The sequence below is a fragment of the Castanea sativa genome, chromosome 5 (assembly GCF_040712315.1).
Source record: "Castanea sativa cultivar Marrone di Chiusa Pesio chromosome 5, ASM4071231v1".
Classification (NCBI taxonomy): Eukaryota; Viridiplantae; Streptophyta; class Magnoliopsida; order Fagales; family Fagaceae; genus Castanea; species Castanea sativa.
This window is the reverse complement of record NC_134017.1, coordinates 38,715,895-38,731,932: the sequence shown is the minus strand read 5'-3', so window position 1 is coordinate 38,731,932 and position 16,038 is coordinate 38,715,895. Positions and strand designations below refer to the sequence as shown.

The 16,038-nt window shown below is 34.7% G+C and overlaps 1 protein-coding gene across 2 annotated transcripts; it reads left to right on the top strand.

Moving 5' to 3' along the window:
• Positions 1-12,076: 12,076 nt before the first annotated feature.
• Positions 12,077-14,802, top strand: LOC142636146 (E3 ubiquitin-protein ligase RMA1H1-like). 2 transcript variants are annotated; one of them, XM_075810248.1, is made up of 2 exons: positions 12,077-12,231; positions 13,896-14,802. In XM_075810248.1, the coding sequence occupies exon 2, from the start codon at positions 13,923-13,925 to the stop codon at positions 14,676-14,678; it is 756 nt and encodes a 251-aa protein (XP_075666363.1). In that variant the 5' UTR covers positions 12,077-12,231; positions 13,896-13,922; the 3' UTR covers positions 14,679-14,802. The 2 variants fall into 2 exon arrangements, with proteins under 2 accessions (XP_075666363.1, XP_075666362.1); XM_075810247.1 differs by lacking the exon at positions 12,077-12,231 and adding an exon at positions 12,243-12,505.
• Positions 14,803-16,038: the final 1,236 nt, after the last annotated feature.

Sequence of the window (16,038 nt, the reverse complement as noted above, 5' to 3'; positions counted from 1 at the left end):
GGTTTGAAATAGGTTTCAGAGAGTTTGTTACTGACTAGGAGAGTGTTTCATGATCACAAATGAAGTAAATATTTTTCAAAAAACGTGAAAACATGAAACATGCATTGGAAAATCGTAAGGAGATGGCCCACCATGGCGCGAGCGTCATAACGTGGCCTAGTGCCGAATAGCACTCCTCATGTGCTAAGTGGCACGCAGCCTCGCCATCGTACGCCAATGCAATTCCATGCAATTTCACGTTCTTGGACTTTTTTTTTAGATCGTTTGACACTCAAAAAGATTTTTTAGTCAAACTGAGACACTCTGACGTGTCTAACTCACTTGTTTTCAAAACTTATCACTTGCATCATTGATTTCAAAAATTGATCAAATCAAGTTTTTTCAAAGACTCATGAATTTATATTCCAAACTAAGGGCATTCGCCCATACCTCATGCAACTTTCAAAGAAAGATCATCATTGAGATTTCCAAAATTCATGCATTCTTTTTTAAACTAGGGGCATTCACCCATGGCTCATTTATCTTTAAAAAAAAAAGGAGCGCCATCATCATTTATCTAAATAAAAAATTTTCATCACTAAGATTTTCAAAAATCATGCATTCATTATAAACTAGGGGCATTTGGCTCTACCTCATTCAAGCAAGTGCAGATTCCAACAAAGTTAATCAAGATTAGTTTAAATTGATACTACAAGACCTCATCAGGTGAATTCTAAACTTATCTTAGTTAAAGTTTCTTCATATCTAAGATGGTGCCAATGACAAAGTGCTAAACATGGAAATTAATGCAAAATTGTCTAAGGAACACTTCCTTTTGTTTTGCAAGAAAAATAAAAATACAAGTCATACATCATTGGGACTCCGAGTTCGCTTGCGTAAGGATCTCCTTGATCCACCCCTAGAGGAGCCACCCTCAGTATTTCCTTCTTGACTCAAGAAAAAGCAAGGATCGTATTGACAATTTTCAAGTTCAAGGCTCTTGATCCTTTCCTCCAAAGTTTCTCTGGTGGCATTAGCAGCTTCCATTCTATGTGCCTGAAAGGTCAGCAGAATTAGGTGTTAGTTCTACCATTAGGCACAATTCAAGCAAGAGATACTCAGAGAGTAACAAGGCATACGTAGCTCGAATCATTGAGCACATATTGGGAGGATTGAGTGCGAGTCAACGATTGCAAGCCTCCAATCATGCGCATGCTTTCCTCCACAAGATCCATATCTAATTGAAGCACAAATTAACCAGATCATGAACCATTCAATAAGCCAAGAAGAAATAAGGACAAGGAATTGAAAATTCAAGAACACACCGAATCAGGTAAGAAACATTTAGCATGTGCTCTGGCCTATTCAAGGGCATGGAGCTATACGTTTCATCAGGATTCATCACATCGTATTGCCATGCCATAAAATGAGGATAAGTCTCTGCAAAGGAACTAGAAGAACTACCAGCATGATAAGGAGAAGGAATTTCTTCCTCATCGTCTCCCTCTTCCTCTCCTTCAGAAGGTGGAGGTTGAAAATGAAACATGCAAATTTCGTCACTAAGTAGAAATATGGAAAGAATTTGCAAAATGAAGATTTGAATTTTGAAAGGAAAGGAAGTACAATTTGGCCAGCCAAGCAACCTTGCAGACAAGTTTTAATAAATTCAAAATAAGATCCTGATGTTCTTGGAACAACAAAGCCCACACAGGCCTGGGCAATCTCTTCATCAGTTAGAAAGTTAGCTAGCCGAATGGAGGGACAAGGAGGAACTGGAATTGTTGTAGGAGGATATACATGATGAGCTTGGGTTGACACCCGATCACCAAGATACCAATACCTTCTATGCCCACATTCAAACAATGCCTGACTGCTTCAAAGCCCGTTCACACTCTGCATAACCCTCACATCTAGCCTAAGGATCTAAAGACATCCGAAAAACCACAAAGAAACCCAGAATGAGGAAATAGCCAAACCATAATCAAGCACAAAGGATCCTAGAAAAAAAGAAGAAGAAGAGATGAGGAAAAAGAAGGACTCACATCATTAGCAGTCAAATTGTCAATCACCAAGCGCCAAATTTCCAAAGAATGCCTGGAGGTCGCTTACGAACGATACTAAGGCAACCAACGAAGAAATCTAAGAAAAATGCCAGTAACTTCCTCCCATGTTTCATGACCCACTCCAAAGTACTCATACATCAGAACTTGAAAATTGCCACAACACCATTACCACAAAGCCAAGATAATTTTCCAAAAGCTTACACATGGCCAAATTTGTTTTTCAAAACCTCACCTGCCATACAAATGGAGCCCCACCCAAACTTGAAAGACTCCGCCTAGAGAGTTGGGTCATGAAGTGCATTAGAGTAGCATAGGCCATGCTACCCCAGTCATAATTTCGGATCTGTCAAACTCTTTTCAAGCTTTCTAGGTAGTGCAGATTCACAGTACTGCATAAATCCAGGCACAAGAAAGTTCCAACAAAAAGAAGCATGAACATACGAGCAACTTTTGCCGCAGTCTCACAATGAAGAATATTTTCACATAGCCAAGACAAAGGGATATTGTTACTTCTCAATCTAGAAGGCACTACACCTAGAAGTTTCTTGAGTTCAGCTGGAGTAAAGGAATCATTGACAAGAATTCTTTCACCACCCAACCTTAGACTGGTGATAACAGAGAAGTCATAAGGTGTCAACATTACCTTCCCAATACAAGGAAAGTGGAAGGTACATGTAGTATCCCAGAAGCGTTTTGCCAAGGCAAGAAGTAACTAAAGATCTTTATATTCATGTGTCTCATGATTCAACAAATTTTCGAAGAATGTGCCAAAGCCTACTTCATTGATAATGTTTTTGATGTTAGGAGACGACATTGCCCATGCACTTTTTTACATTTGGAGACTGCCTCGACTCTTAAGGCTCTGCAACACAAAGTTCAACTCATCAATTTCCATGAACAAGATCACAAAAAAAAAAAAAAACAATGCCCCACCAAAATTTCACCACAATCAAAATTCTTCACATATCTATACACCACTACCAAATTTTTTCCATAGCCAAAAAAAAGTTCCCACATTTTCAAAATAAAAAATTCCACAAACTCATACTCATGCATAAGTAAATTCCCACATGGCCAAAATCATAATCATAAAATTTTCCAAGAACCAACATCACATGCCCAACAAAAGTTTTCAAAATCTTATGCCCATAAAATTATTCCATGTCCAAAAATTTTTCATACCCATAAAATTTTGTCATGTCCATAAAACAAAGTTTACACATACACATGCCAATAAACTTTTTTCCATATCCATCATGAACACATTCACATAAGCTTACCACAAAGTTTTCATAATACCAACACTCCCAAAATCCAAACCAAAATTCATCCAACAACATCAATATCTACCTACATTGTCAAAATTCCATAAGCCACCAACATTGTCCAAATTGCACCATGATTAAAAAATAATACTTCAAGAATGCTCCAAAGCCAACATTTTCCAACACAACCAATCAAGCAATGCCCCAAATTTCAAACAACCAAATAACAATATCTCACCATGAAACTTTCAATGAAACATGCAACAACATTTTTTCCCAGCATAGGAACCAAAGAAAAAAACTCACCTTGCTGTCTACATGACAATATGGAGCATGGGTCCTAGGGTCTTGTAGAAGTCCATCCTCCTCATGCCAATCAAATGTTGGATCATATTTCTTACCATGAAAAGTAAGAAAATAATGTCCTTTGGAAGAAGAAGCCATCTTGATGTAAAGAAAAATGGATTTGAAAAATGGGTTTTCACCAAAATGGGTGTGTGGTGAAAATGTTCAAAATACAAGGATCTAAAGAAATGTTGATAGAGATGGATGAGGGAAGCTTGAAAAGCTTAGAGAAGTGGTTTTTATGTGAAGAAATGGTGAGATGAGAAGAAAAATCAAGGTGAAGAAGGAGGTGAATAGTGACAATGAAGGATGAAACAAAAAAGAAAAAAAGAGAGACAAAGGAAAGTAAGGGGCCAAAAATTTGGCCCCCACACTTTAAACTTAGAGTCAACCCAAAACAAAATTTCAAAGTTTTTTAATATCTTTTGAAACTCCAAATTCATAAAATTTTCATCTCCAAATCATAAAAAAAATGAAAAATTCACATTTTTCAATACCAAATCTTTTTCTAAATCCAAACCTCTAGTTTTCAAAGAAAAAAAAAAATTCAAACCCCAAGTTTCATGATCAAAATTTCAAGTCTTAATTTTGAACATTCCAAATCTCAAAATTTCAGATTTCAATTTCCAAATTTCAAATCAAAATCTCAAAGTTTTAAAGTCTCAAAATTTTAAATGTCAATTTCAAAACTTCCAAGTTTCAAAAATCAAATGTTTCTCAAAAATAGAATCTTTTGTCAATTCAACTTTTCTTGGTAAAGTTCAAATCAAGAAAGGGTAAATGAAAATCACACATCTCAGAAATAGTGGGACCATAAAGCACTTATTAGTTCGAGATTGATTCCAAATTTTTATTTTTGTAGGCAACAACTTGGTTTCAAGGAGGAGAAGCCCTTGATCACTTTAGTCAAGATCAGATTCATTGGTCACGAGAACCTACGTATCCAAGATCAATATTGTGGTCGCAGACATTCCTTCAGTCAAGATCAAGCCAGTTGATCGCAAACACTCCTTTAGTCAAGACCAAGCTAGTTGGTTGCAGACATTCCTTTCGTCAAGATCAAGCTAGTTGATTGTAGACATCCCTTTTTGTCAAGATCAAGCAAGTTGATTGTAGACACTTCTTTCGTCAAGACCAAGCCAGTTGGTTGTAGACACTCCTTTTGTCAAGATCAAGCCAGTTGGTCGCAGACGCTCCTTTCGTCAAGATCAAGCCAGTTGGTCGCAGACGCTCCTTTCGTCAAGATCAAGCCAGTTGATCGCAAACACCCCTTTTTTCAAGATTAAGCCAGTTGGTCACAGACACCCCTTTTGTGAAGATAAAGCCTGTTGGTCACAGACATTACCCTCGTTAAGATCAAGCTCCCTTGGTCGCAAACAACTCCATTATTAAGATTAGAATTAATAAAAGTCTCTCAGTCATATCAATTGTCAAGAATCATTTCAAAGTTCATCAACTACCAGCTAAGTCAAGTATTTTCATTGTTTTGTCAAAAATATAAGGCACTAGTTCTATGTTCCAAAGTTTTAGGTTCGATGGCTAGGTAATCTTTGAAAATTCAACCTTAATTAAATCGTGGTCGCTGAAATCAGTGTCTTTGTTTTACATTGACATTCGCTTTCCAAGCTCTATCAATGAGGGGCATTCTGTAGAAACTCAATTTTGCACCCATGATTTAATCAAGGAAGATGACTGGAGTGACCATCTATGTACCCAAAAAAAAAAAAAAATTCTTGCATTACACGCATCATTTGTCTTTGCATCACATTCATCAATTTGTTCTTGCATTGCATGCATCAATTCATTCATTGCATATCATAAAAATGATCTTGAGATTCTAATGATCGTAACGGTATGTCCGGTTTCTAAATTGAACCATCAGATCGAAAGATATCGCATGATCAAGTTTGCATTGTCCATATGCATTGTGTCTAGGAAGAGTCGACGACACACAATTAATTTAAATTAATTCATATTGGCTGAACAATTAAAATTAATTAAATGATTTTGTGATTGGTTAATAATTAGCGTTTAAAATAGGGTTGCATGCATAGGAATAAAAGGGATGATTGGATAACAATAAAATTGTGGATAATCTGAACATTATCAAGATTTATTTTAAGGGATTTATCCACAAGATAATTATTCTTAAAAAGCCTGAATTATCTGGAAAAGAGATAAAAAAAAAAATCATGGACGGAGGATGAAAACACATCTAGATACAAGGAGCGGTCAAAAAACCCTAGAAGGAGAGTCCAAATGGCATCTGAACATGGAAGTGCGTTTGGCATCCAAGAGCCAATTCGGCACTTTTGGAGTGCTGAACGACACTTTGAAAGTGCTGAATTGCCCCTCTTTGGGCTTTGGCCCAACGGTCTTCGGGTGACGATAAGGCACACCCTTTTCGACCTTTTTGCAAAAGGATGAGTCTGGATTCACATCTTAATCATCCGTGCCTATTTTTTAGAGATTTCTGACCTCTATAAATAAAATTTGGGTTTCATAATTCAGCATCTTTTTTTTACGCTCTAAGAGGCACACGTTTTGAGACTTACAAATTGCTGATATTAGTTGATCTTCTCTGAGAGAATTAGGATTTTTAGGTTTCAAAGAGAACTAAATAAGTTTCTTTGAACCCTAAAACATTCTAAAGTAAAAGAGTGCTCATGCAAGAGGTTGCTTTCTAACCCTTTTGTTTTTATGTTTCTCTAATCATTATGGTGCATGCTTTCTTGTTTTAAATATTCATATTCTGATTTGTTAATTTAGATTGTCAAAATATGCTCTTGATTCTTTTATTGTTACTATAATCTGTTTCTTAGTTTTAGAGATCTACATGTACTAAACTAATTTTTCTTTAAAATAAAACGGATCTACATCTTCTTTAGATGTAGATCTGAATTTTTCTTCGAAATAAAACAGATCTACATCTTCTTAAGATTTAGATCTGAAAAAATTTCTCTTCAAAATAAAAAGGATCTACATCTTCCTTAGATGTAGATCTAAATTTTTCATCAAACTAAAACGGATCTACATCTTCCTTAGATGTAGATCTGAATTTTTCTTAAAATAAAAACTGATTTTGTATCTTTACAGATACAAATTTGATTTTTTAATGCTTGCAAATTTTTGAAATAAAGAAAGAGATCATGAATTGCTGTTTTGTTGTTTGTTTTGTTTGAGTTATGTAGCATGAAATTATTTTGTGAATGATATCCTCTACATAAAAAAACAAATATATCTTTTTCAAATATAAAAACAGATATGATTTATCTATTATATAAAAACCATTTTTTTTTATCATCACCAAAATAGAACTGATCTTTTACAAAACTTAAAACCATTTTTTTTTCTCTTAAAAAACAGATCTAAATTTTTTTAATAAACCAAAAGACTTTGTGTTTTATTAAATAAAAACAGATATGAATTTTCTCTTTAAAAATCTTTTTTTTTTTACACATACAAAAACAGATTTGATCTTTTATAAGTCAAAATCAAATTTTTTTTTCCTAATCATTAAAACAAATCTGATTTTTTAAACAAAAAATAGGATATATTCATAAATGATTTTATGCAATTTTTTTTTTACATGTTCAACATATCATTCATGACATACATAAAATGGTACATTGGTCACAAGAGTCTAGTAGGCCAAACTCTGTCTGGGTGGAATGGGTGTCTAACCCCTTCCCATTCCGTAACCTAGCCTCTAATTTTAGGTCTTTGGTTAAATAGATTTAGTCTTGTCTTTATTTATTTTGGGTAGATTGTAACTAGGACAAAAAGTCATGTATTTTTGGTAGATTGTAATTAGGACTCAAAGCCATATAATGTTCAAATTTTCAAACATGTATCTTCTTTATTTAATCAATGTAAAAGAAACAATTCAGTCATGTATTTGTATATTAGTTTTTCTTATTTTTTGTACATAAAAAATAAGTGGCGACTCCACACTACTTACCCAAAATGAGAAGTGCCCTAAAAAGCACACCAAAAATTTCTCTCTTTTTTGAAAGGCACTCTCAGGCGAGGTCTCTCACAAATGGAAAAATAAAAAATTATCATTGGAGCAATATCATTTTTGTATGAACACATTGCTTACCATTTACCACAATTCTTACTCTCTAGGATACACTCAAACAATTATGAAAAAATATTTAAAATTTTTTTATTAGATTTTATTCGAAGGACAACATATAGGTACAATACTTAAGGTACCTTACAATAGGTTCTCCAAATTAAGCCAAACACTTGGTTATATTGACCAATTAAGTACAAACACCATTATGAGTTCTAATTAGCTCAACTGGTAAAGAAATTTGAGATTCAAACTTCACCTACACCAAATATCAATTGGTGTTTTGGCCTAATAATAAAGAGTATTCATAGTGGAGTGAACGTTATAAGTTGAAATTCTATCTTCTTTTTTATTTTTTTTATTTAAGTTACAAAAATTGCTATCATGTATTGACCAATTAAATACAAAAAAAATGTTTATCAAACCAATTGGTGTCCCCAATAATAAAGAGTAATTATCAAGTAGTGGATCTCATAGCTTGTAATTTTATTTTATCTATTAAAAATAAATAAAATAAAAGTACAAACACCATTATAATGTGATGGGACTGACGAAATCAACCATAGACGAGGTTAATAAGACAGACGAGACTGCTCTCAGAGACGAGCCTAAACAAGTGCCCATGTCACCAACGAGAATACCAGGCTCATTCAATACCACCAATAATGTCCCGGACGGTTACAAAACCAGCTGGACAGACCGTTGAGGGCATATTAAACCCCATTACTCAGCAGGAAACGTTATCAAGAAATGCATTAACATCACAATATCAACCACAACGGCTAGAATTCGGAGCAACATATATAAAATCCTCACACCGCCAACACAAGGTATGGATACAATTACAAGATACACAAAAATTATTCTGACCTGTTATTATAGACTCCCTTGTGCTGACTTTGGCATCAGAGGCATTGTGGCAGACACCACACTAGGTGACCATTTTAGGGAGCTCTTACTTCCACGGTGACGCAAGCGAGCACCCAGTCCCATCTGGACGACCTCACTACAACTGACGAACCTTTACTTCATCATAATGTATTGACCAATTAAGTATAGAAATTATTGTCATTTTCAAGGGCACTTAAATTCAATGCAATTATATATTTAACTTTAATTGAAGAATTTAATATATTGCAATTTTCAAGTTTGCAAAGCATTGGTATTAGCCTACCAAAATTTTTCTTCCTATTATAGGATAAAAACTTACTTTTCTTATTTTAGCTAACCACAATTCATTTTCACCCATATTAGATTTCCTATTCTAAAACATGTTTTATTTAAATATTATTTCTTCATTCATTTTTTAATTATCATTTATCTTATTTTTCAAAACACCAACTTTTATTTATCACAATTACCAAGATATAATAAATAATAAACAAATGAAATAGAAAATGAACAATGCTTCTTAGATATAAAGAGGAAGTGAGGAGTTGTAGCAAAACCCTAAATTAGTGAAAATATAGGTAAGCTAGTGTTAGGTATTTTTCTTTTTGTATTTTCTATCCTATTTTGCGTCCTTACCGTATTGTAGGGAATCGTCTACCAATGGTCTCTAGGGTACCTAAACTTTTCCATAATTGATCTAGAAATAAAATAAAATAATTTTAATTCAAATTGGAAAAGAAAATTTAGTCTATATATTTTGGCTCCATTTTCAATTTGGTGTTTAAAATTTTATATCTTTTACTTGGTTTTTATATTTTTAAATTTATTAATGTTATGGTTGTTGTTGTCATATCACTTAGGAAAAACTCTATTTTTATTCTAGAAAACCTTCTTTTTTTTTCTTTTTTTTTAAGTGAGATATTAACAATAGAAACCAAAATAAAAGATATAAAATTCTTGAGGAACAAATTGTAAATACCAAAAAAAAGAATACTTTTTATTAAATTAAAGTAATATAAAATAGTAAAGATTTGTGAATTTCAGTTAATTCAACTAGTAAAGTTTTGATAGTTGAATATGAGATTTGAGTTTTAATTCCCACATATACCAAAAGCTGCTTGGTACCTTATGGCCTATTTGGAAGTTTAGAGAGGGAGGAGAGTAGAGGAGAGTAGAGGGGAGGATAGTAGAGGGGAATGATTCCCCTCTACCTTGTTTGGATGTTTTTAAAATTAGTAAGAGGGAATGGAGTAATTAGCCCTTCCACTTGTTTTAATGTTTTAAAAACTAGGATGGAGAGGAGAGGAAATGATTTAAATAGACAAATTTACCCCTATTTGAAAATGAACTTGCAACATTGGTCTATGATTAATTTATTAGATTACAAAATGATTTAATCAACATTCTCATTCCATCAAATACCACTAATAAAAGCATAAAACTACTATTAACTATTATAAAATAATTTTTATTACCTCAAAAAAAATTATAATAAAAAATAAAAAACCTCCTCCAATTTCCTCAACTTTCCTAAGAAACAAACAATTCTTACAGTTTCTCACTCCCTAAACACCCATGGCAGCAACCACCTTCAACCCCAAAACCCAAACATACACATCCCCAAGACCACCGATTCACCTCCCCACCAATCCCAACCTTTCTCTCACCTCTTTCCTCTTCCAAAACTCCTCTTCTTCCCCACACAGCCTCACTCTCATTGACGCCGATTTCAAGGAAACCCTAACCTTCCGCTAGCTCAAACTACAAGTCTCTAAGCTCACCCACTCACTGCTTAATCTCAACGTTCACACAAACAACGTTGTCCTCATTGTTGCTCCCAACTCAATCCACTTCCCCATGTGCTTCCTCACCATCGTCGCTCTCAGTGTCGTCAATTCGTCGTTGCGATTTATAGCTTCGTAGGGCGAAGAAAAAGGTCGCTGGAGATTCTTCTACAAACGCGCGAATTGAGGTGATGAACTGCGTCTCCGCCGCGGTGAACAGCGATCCGACGACGACATTATCATCTTCGGTGCCAGCATTGCCGGCTCCGCTCTCGCTCACACTCTGGACAAGGTCCGTCAAAATTTTCTATCATTTCTTTCTCGACAACCAAATAGTGCATTAAACAGTTTGTTTTCTATTTTTTTGAATTTTGAATTACAAAAAAATATGCTAAAGTTTATGGATTTGCTTCAACTTTATAGAAAATTCAATATGTTAATTATTGGTTGATGATTTTTCGTAATATGTAATTGATGATGCCAAGAAAATCAGTAGGCTGGATGCTTCGGACTTGAAAGGACTACTGGTTCTTTCTACGGCCTGAAAAAGAAAGAAAAGCGTATCAAAGGCGACCAGGGCTGCCGGCCAAAAATCCTCCGATGGTAAAGTTAGTTTTTCCCTCTAAGTAATCTGAGTTCCAACTTTTTTTGAGTAAAAACTGAACATACCTTTGCCTTGTCTGAATCAGTCTTTATATAGTGCCTTCATAGACGGTTATCGAAATAGAAACCTCTCCTGGATTCGAGGCTTAAACGTAACTGCCATAACCGTTCAGGAGTTACACTTCTATTTCACAACGGATACATGACCGTTATGCGTGGGATAAGGGATTGTCACATTATATTCGGAGATTCTCCTAAGTATGATACCCTCGTCCTGAATTTCCTTCGTCGAGTGCACCTGCTGATTCCAAGTGTAAAATCCTAGTCCATGGATCTTTACGTGGACGAGTCCTCTCAGGGTAGGCTGTGCGCATCCCACGGACGAGGGATGTAGCTTCGCTATCACCCTCTGGACGTCCTTGTTCGTTACCCTCGTCCTGAGGATAACTTCTGGACGGTTGCCGAGGTGATGACCGTCCATGGACGGTTTGGGTGGTTTGAGTGTTTTCATCCCACATCAGTAATTAAAAAAAAATCATAATTTGAGCCTAATGAGAGAAATAATGTGAATTTCCTTTGTATAATCGGTTTGTAATTTTATTAATTTAGAATGGGTAAATTATGGAATTTATTTGATCAATAATTTATCTATTCTACTTTCCTTTCAAATCTCTCAAATTTAGGAGAATTAAAAATAAGAGGTTAGAGGTAATTGAAATCCCTCCCCCTTCCCTCATTTTTTAAAAAACTTCTAAATAAGGTAATTGAATTACTCTTCCTCCTCTTACTTTACTTCTCCTCATTTTTTAAACTTTCAAACAGGTCATTAGTCTAATAGTAAATAACACAATTATTATAAATAGGCCAATAGATTGAAACTTTTTATTTATAATTTTTTTTAAAATTAGTGAAGATTGGGTTAAATGAAATGTCGGTGGAAGGCGAGTTGTACGCACGCGAGGACACCGCGTCAGAGAAATGAAAAGGAAAAAGAAGAAGGAGACAGAGGCACATCATCCCAGTCCCATCTATCTATCTATATAAGCCAAACGAAATACGCGCTAAACCATTCCCATCCAAAACCAAAACGCCTTTTTATCTCTCTCCCACTACTCTCGCTCCCAAGTCCTTTTTGAATGAAAGATTACCATTTTTGAAGCGCTCTCTCAGATCCAAACTCTCTCATCCTTATCACTCTATTTTTGTCTTACCTTTTTTTTTTGGTACGTGCTTTTTTTGTTTAATCTATTGTATTTTATTTTACCTCTACTAAAAAGAAAAAGAAAAAGAAAAAAAATTAAAATTAAAAAAACGGTTTTCGAGTTTGTTTTCTATTTTCGGGTTCTAGAAGGTTCTTGGTTCCACGGGAATAGATCTAAGCGAATTGGATAGTATTAAGGCTTTGTTGGTTTCTCTGAAAGAAAACGGGGGAATATTTCTTTATGATTTCCTTCCGCTTTTTTGTTTTTGGGGTTTTCTCGAGAACCAAACGGAGAGGTAATGCTCATAAGTTTTATTATTTTAGTTTTAATGGGTGAAAAATGTGAGAAAATCGCACATTCATGTGAGTTTGAGATCGCCTAACGTCAAGAACCGAATGAGTCTTGAAAAGCGCATGATGGGTTTGAATTTATTTACAATTTTACTCTGTTTTGGAGGGTGGGTAATGTTATGTTATGTATGTCTAGTATAGTTTTTGCTTACATTTCAATGTTATTTGGTGGTTGTGGTTGTGGTTGTGGTTGGTGAGCTCACTTTTGAATTTTGGCTTCTTCTTTACATGCTTTCGATTTTGTTGCTTTTTGTTGTTGGAATGTTTTTAATTGGAGCTGAGATTGGCAGTGGCTTAATGATGTTTTCACGTTTTGCTGATATTCCTATTCTAAATACATCACACTAATTTGTGAATACATGGTTTTATTTCTTTCTGGGCTCACCCTTCTGGTGTTTATTACCTAAGGATTCTTGTTGGTTGTTTTGTTACATAGCAGAGTTTTTATTTCAGATGATCTTTTAACCTTAAATTAAGAACTGGACCTGGAATTCAGCTATGTAATTAATAGTTTAGAAATAAGATCAATTAGTAAGCAAAAAAATTGAGTTTCTCAATGAACTTATCAACTGTTTTGATAGGTATCTTGTGTTCTCCTAAGATTATGAACTGCTCCCTGAACATTTGATGGGTTCAGTTCTTGGAAGCTCTGCTTTGTTATATTTAATTAGTGCAATAATTTGCTATAGTTTGTTTATGCTTCTCATGTAAATCTGATATGGAAGAATGGAAAGTTGGGGTTGGTTTCGGAGAGAAATAGTTGGAAATGGCATTTTTAAAAATGCCATAGCTAAGGCCAAAAAATTAAAGAAATTCATGAAACCAGTGTCATGTATTATAGTAAGACCAAAAATAAAGAAAGCTTACAAAACCAGTGGCATGTATCATCATATTTTGCAAGTGACTTGAATTTTAATTATTGTTGTTCTGTCTCCGTCATTAGCATGTTGGCTTCTTTCAAGCTTCTTGACTCTAACCATTCGTTTGATAGAGGCAGCTTTGGCTCCTTTTGTTTGGTGGGGCCTTTTCCGTTTGGTGCATTTTGTTTGGATCTAAGTTCTAGATAAGCATCTCCTTAAGGAGATGCTCATCGAGTAGAACGTGATTAGTCTATTGAAGATATTTTATATTTAGGTTTTTTTTTTTGTTGTTATTCCAAATGCTCATCTAGTAGACCGTGATTAGTCTATTGAAGATATTTATATTTAGGTTTTTTTGTTGTTATTCCAAATACCATCAGATTGGTCTCAAGGTGGTTGATGTTTAAATACATCAGATTTGGGAATTCTGAGTACTAACTGGTTTCAATCCTCTTTTTTTGTCTGTCTGTCACAGAATAAAAGTAGTGCTGATTACAGATCCATGGCATTCGAGCACTACTTTGCTCAGGAATGGAAATCAATCCAAGGTGTATCAAGAGACTCGGAAAATTCCAATGGTTGCTTTGATTGCAACATCTGCTTAGACTTAGCACACGAGCCAGTGGTCACACACTGTGGCCACCTCTACTGCTGGCCCTGCATCTACAAATGGCTCTATGTCCAGAGTGCTTCCCTTGCTTCTGATGAGCACCCACAGTGCCCAGTTTGTAAGGCTGACATATCTCACACCACCATGGTCCCCCTCTATGGCCGTGGACAATCCCTAAACGAAGCCGAAGTAAAGGCACCCCGTAGGGGTATGGACATACCACCTAGACCAGCTGCGTGTGGTAGTAACCAGGCTCTCATGTCGACCCCCAATAGCACTGGTCGTCAGCAGCTTCCATATCGCAATCCTTATCAAGATCAACAACAGCACAATCCTCATCCATACGGCAATTACGAAGAGGATTCTACATCTCCATGGCATAATCATAATCATAATCATAATCTTAATCTTAATCTTGGTGGGACCATGAGAGGTTTGCACCATCCCATGGTTGGAATGTTTGGGGAGATGGTTAGTGCAAGGGTGTTTGGGAGCTCGGCCGGGTTATATGGGTATCCAAACTCGTATCACCTGGTTGGGACTAGTAGCCCTAGGTTGAGAAGGCAGGAGATGCAAGCAGACAAGTCGCTTAACAGAATCTCAATTTTCCTGTTTTGTTGTTTTCTTCTTTGCCTTATTGTCTTCTGATCTGAATGCAGCAGTTTTAGATTACACTCTCCCCCGGTGTTTTGTATAGTTTGTAAAGAGTATTGGAGTAATCATAATGGATAGAATATATATTAATTAATATAAGTAAACATTTGATTTGAGACTTGCTTCGACCAACTTTTTACAGTCTTCTTCTACAACCACCTCTTATCTAATTTAACACCTGTACCTAGATATCCCAACTAGTTTTCATCCTTCTGTGGGGCTCATGCTAGTGCTTGAAATTTTTTTATGAGAAAGAGACCGACATAGTTGGACGGATTTTCTTCGACCTCAAAACATAGTATCGGCCATCTTGCATGCATCTATCAATCTCGGAAATCTCCATTAATGCCTATAGGACTTCACCACGGTATGACGATGTAAACGTAATCTGAGGACAATAAGTTAACCGTAACTAAAGGGGAGAATTTAATAAAGAAAATCGAGGCCGAAGTACTTCAATCAAAACGAAATCAAGATGGTACATATTCTTCAAAGGAATAAAAATTTGGGGCTACATTAAATTAAGTAAAGGCTAAGTTGAATACCAAACAACAACGAGCATAAATTATTCAACAAAAAATCTATTATAAAATCAATAAATTTGTAGCTCGTTTAACATATTCTATAAAAATAATCTTTAATTTTATTCTTTTCTTAAAAAATAGTACCAAGAAAAATATTGTGGTCGTAAGTGGCGACAATTGTACTCTTTTTTAGCTTTGTAGTCAACAATTTTGTTTTCCTTAACAACTCAACTAGTAGTTTTAGTAAATATTCAAGTTATTATTTTAATAGGTTTTACATAATTTAAATTTCTTAGTAACCATCCTAAAAAAATTTCATAGAGCCGTCACTGTCACCATACATATACATACACCGTCATTTATTCATATGAACTAAAAATCATCATTTCAATTAAAATTGTGAAATTATGTTTTAAAGACAAAATTTCAACAAGAACTAAATATAGAGTATATAATAAGATTTGGAGAAAGTTTAGCTATAAAATTGGTCTTAACATAAAGTTATGATCTTACTCAATAAAATAAAAATGACTACATATTCTAGAAATCTAACCATTAAATTGTACTATCTTTACGCTATTAATATACATATAAAATTTTGTGTCAATTAGATATTATTTACTATATATCTATAAGTTTGAAATTTATGTATAATTTTAAACTACAAAAACTTGTCCTTTACACCCCACAAGCACTTATACTCGTGAAGTGACCATCGCACAAAGGTATACTCTAGGAAGCATATCCAACCCAAAGGGCTATTTAATTGACTTTTATTCGAAGAATAAGAATACCGTAGCTTTTGATTATTAAAAAAAAAAAAAAAAAGA

What these genes read in the sequence shown, in the direction of transcription:
- LOC142636146 (XM_075810248.1), top strand. Translation starts at nt 13,923, where the DNA reads ATGGCATTCGAGCACTACTTTGCTCAGGAATGGAAATCAATCCAAGGT.